This window comes from Monopterus albus, unplaced genomic scaffold, assembly GCF_001952655.1.
Source record: "Monopterus albus unplaced genomic scaffold, M_albus_1.0 scaffold127.1, whole genome shotgun sequence".
Classification (NCBI taxonomy): domain Eukaryota; kingdom Metazoa; phylum Chordata; class Actinopteri; order Synbranchiformes; family Synbranchidae; genus Monopterus; species Monopterus albus.
Window position 1 is genome coordinate 3,879,724 of NW_018128007.1, and position 3,615 is coordinate 3,883,338.

A 3,615-nucleotide genomic window follows, 5' to 3' on the forward strand; every position below is an offset into this window, starting at 1 on the left:
CAAAGGGAAAACATTCTCTCAAAATCAAGCCGTCTTCTCTACCTCGACCCCATCCTTGACAGTGGACTTCTCCGCATTGGTGGGAGGCTGAAAGCATCAACGCTGAGTCATGAACTAAAACACCCCATCATCCTTCCAAAGGACAATCACGTCACCAAGCTGATCCTGTCCCATTACCATGCACAGATCAATCATCAGGGTCGTAGTCAGACTCTAATGGAGCTCAGAGCTAATGGATTTTGGATAATTGGTGGGAGCAAATCAGTCGCTAGGTTTATACATGGATGTGTTCAGTGCCGGAAGCTCAGACGACCACCAGAGGAGCAACGCATGTCAGAACTTCCCCGAGAACGTGTGGAAGTGTCACCTCCTTTCATGTACTGTGGAATGGATTGTTTTGGTCCATTTATCATCAGGCAGGGCCGTAAAGAGTGCAAGAGGTATGGTCTCATCCTCACATGCCTGTCTTCAAGAGCAGTTCACATCGAAATGCTTGGAGATATGACTACAGATGCTCTCATCAATGCCCTAAGATGCTTTATAAGTTTGAGGGGAGCAGTGTGTCAACTTCGTTGTGATCAGGGCACAAACTTTGTTGGAGCCAAAAATGAGCTTAGAGAAGGTCTTAAACTGTGTGACACCAAGACCCTAGAGACATTTCTTGCAGATAAACAATGCGAGTTCATTTTCAACGCTCCATCAGCAAGTCATGCAGGTGGAATCTGGGAACGACAAATCAGGACCATCCGCAACGTGCTGAACGTTACACTGGCTCAGAGCTCAGGCAGGCTGGATGACGCTTCTCTTAGAACACTGTTCTATGAGGCTATGGCTATCGTTAACAGTCGTCCATTGACTGTCGATGGGCTCAACGATCCCACATCTCCAGAGCCCCTGACTCCTAACCACCTCATAATGATGAAATCCAAAGTTGCTCTACCACCTCCTGGAAAGTTCGTGAAAGAGGACATTTATGCTGCAAAAAGGTGGCGCAGAGTTCAGTTTTTGACCGAACAGTTCTGGAGCAGGTGGAAGAAGGAATATCTTCTCAACGTTTCCACAAGGCAAAAATGGCACGTACCTCGTCGCAACCTAAAGGTGAATGACATTGTCATCATCAAGGAAGACTCGCTTCCAAGGAACCAGTGGCAACTAGGGCGAGTAGTTCAAACCACAGAAGGCACTGACGGTTTGGTTCGTCGTGTCAAGGTACAAGTTGGGGAACGTAAGCTGACAAAGAAACCAGAACATTCTTCCAAACCCTCGATTATTGAAAGGCCGATCCAGAAGCTAGTGCTTCTACTTGAAAGTGAATAATTGGCTGTCAATACCAAAACCACATCAGACATGTTATTCTGAATGTTGCTATTAAGATGACTTAATGTGTGGTCATTTGTTATGGTCTGGAAATCATGTATTAGTTTAAGGTTGCTGACACTGGTTGGTCAATTCATCACAACATGATTTGGTGGGAGTGTAACTGACCGTAAAGCCCCCTCTCAGATTCATTATCATCAACTCAGCATAAGGGCGCTGAGGAGGTTTGCCCCGGAACGTGAATGAGGAAGCGTTGTATTGTTATATTTTCCCGGTTTCATTTCACTCACCTCATGACCTCCGTGGAGGATAAAACACGCAAGCTAGTAGTGCTTCAGGCCGAAGACACAACTAAGGTATCCAGGTTTATTGCGGCCTTGGTGAGCGCAGCAAGTTTTCACGGTGCTTGAAGCTGGTCATTGCCGACTGCAAATAAACATACCGCACCTGTAGAGACTCTCTGCTCATTCGTGACGCCAAGGGCCGTAACATGTAATGTTCCATATCTTTCTGAAAATGTACTGTTGCAAATGTTAAGGTTTTATATGATTGACTGTCATCAAATCAAATCAAATCAAATCAAATTTTATTGGTATAGCGCCAAATCACAACAAAAGTCATCTCAGGACACTTTACAAAGTAAGGTCTAGACCTTACTGTTATCAATATTATTACATAGGGAAAACCCAACAAATCCCCCTTGCCCAGGAGCAAGTCGGATAGTGAAAATAATGAATGTAGTCTACATTAAGAGAACAAGTTTCTAGCCTTCCAATAGCTGATAATCCCTAAAATGATGTAGTGTATGCTTGTTACCTATCCAAGCAGCGTTTAGAGCGGTTTTAGCAAAGCCAAACTAAACCAATAGTTTGTCCAAATTAAAGTAATGTCTGAGAAATATAATCTAAAAATCAGTACAACATTATTTCTCTGTTTTTCTGGTCCCATTAATTGTTGTGCAACTTTTATCTTGCAGCACCTTGTAGGGTTCCAACCCACAGCAATGCAGCAGACCACTATTTGATCTATACAGATGCAACTATGCCCAAACACTTCTACAAGTCCTGTTGGAATATACTGTAGGCATAGCAGCGACCAAAGATACTCCCTTTGACTTGGCCTGTGAAAGTGTGGAAGTCAGAAAACTTTGCCTGCCACTGATAAAATAGCTCTCAAACAAGCTTACCTGTCAGCACACCTCTGCAGGCTGAAGTGGCCTCCAGTCATGAGTCGGCTGAGTGAAGCAGGATGCCATGCCTGGGGAGGTACATGGTTATTCTGTCTCACACAAACACATCTGAGGGGAAAGTGCCTCTAGTATTCCCATCAGTTTGTGCTGCCCCACCAGGGAGGGCCCTGTCAGCATTCACACATCTTCTCCACAAAGATGTACCACATCTAAATTCAACACAGTTGCTTTTGAACTTCCACAGAGACCCTGATGAGCTGAGGGATGCTGCTGTAATACTAATACATGTGGAGGTGTATTTTAGACACACACAGAAAAGCCATACTCCTACTTTTGCTGTCCGTGGCCTGTCTTATAGTGACTAGAGGACCACTGTCACAGGAGAAATGCTGATTCAGAAGGTCTTTCCAAATGCCTCATTCATTTTTCAGCATCACCACACTGCTGCCGCCAGCTACATGAATAAAGTATATTTAGAGACTCTGTGCAAGCTCAGTTGCAAATAGATATGAATGTTTTATGGATGAAGTTAGACTATAAGTTGTAACTGTGGCGTATTGGACCCGCACACTCAAATCCTTATGAACACATCAGAGCAGAATGATGGAACCATCAAAGTAAAAGATTTTGCACCAGCTGTGCTCAAGTACAACCTAAATACACCTGGGTGCCACACTGAGCTCTTCTGCCAAACAAGAGAAGCTGTTGTGTGGTGTTGGCAGCTGTCTGTGAAAAAGCATTTAGACCATGAAAATGATTTTAAGAGTGACACACACCAATTCATACACACTGCTGGGAATGTACTTTAAGAGAGTTATGTAAGCCAGTTGGTTGAGTTTTCTGCCCCAGATGCTCTGGGAGGTATGCAAGCCAAGCTTGTAACCTGCAGGCTGTAGCACAACTTATCAGTCTTTGTCAGCAGGCCACTGACTGGTGCTGGATATGCGTCAAGGTTTGAAATGGCCATGGATAACTTTCATGTGTGATTGCAGGAATTTGTGTGTGGGTAGATTCTGCCTAGTCTGACAACTTTTGTGCATATGGAAAGATTACTGGAGTATGAATGAGCGTGTGGTGAATAAGTAAAAATTGATATGAGAAAATGTTTG

General features: G+C 44.0%; 1 protein-coding gene across 1 annotated transcript; it reads left to right on the forward strand.

Annotated features, from left to right (window-relative positions):
• The first annotated feature begins 6 nt into the window (after positions 1-6).
• LOC109967283 (uncharacterized) lies at positions 7-1,802 on the forward strand. Its single transcript, XM_020612743.1, has 2 exons — positions 7-1,673; positions 1,712-1,802. The coding sequence occupies exon 1, from the start codon at positions 217-219 to the stop codon at positions 1,315-1,317; it is 1,101 nt and encodes a 366-aa protein (XP_020468399.1). The 5' UTR covers positions 7-216; the 3' UTR covers positions 1,318-1,673; positions 1,712-1,802.
• Positions 1,803-3,615: the final 1,813 nt, after the last annotated feature.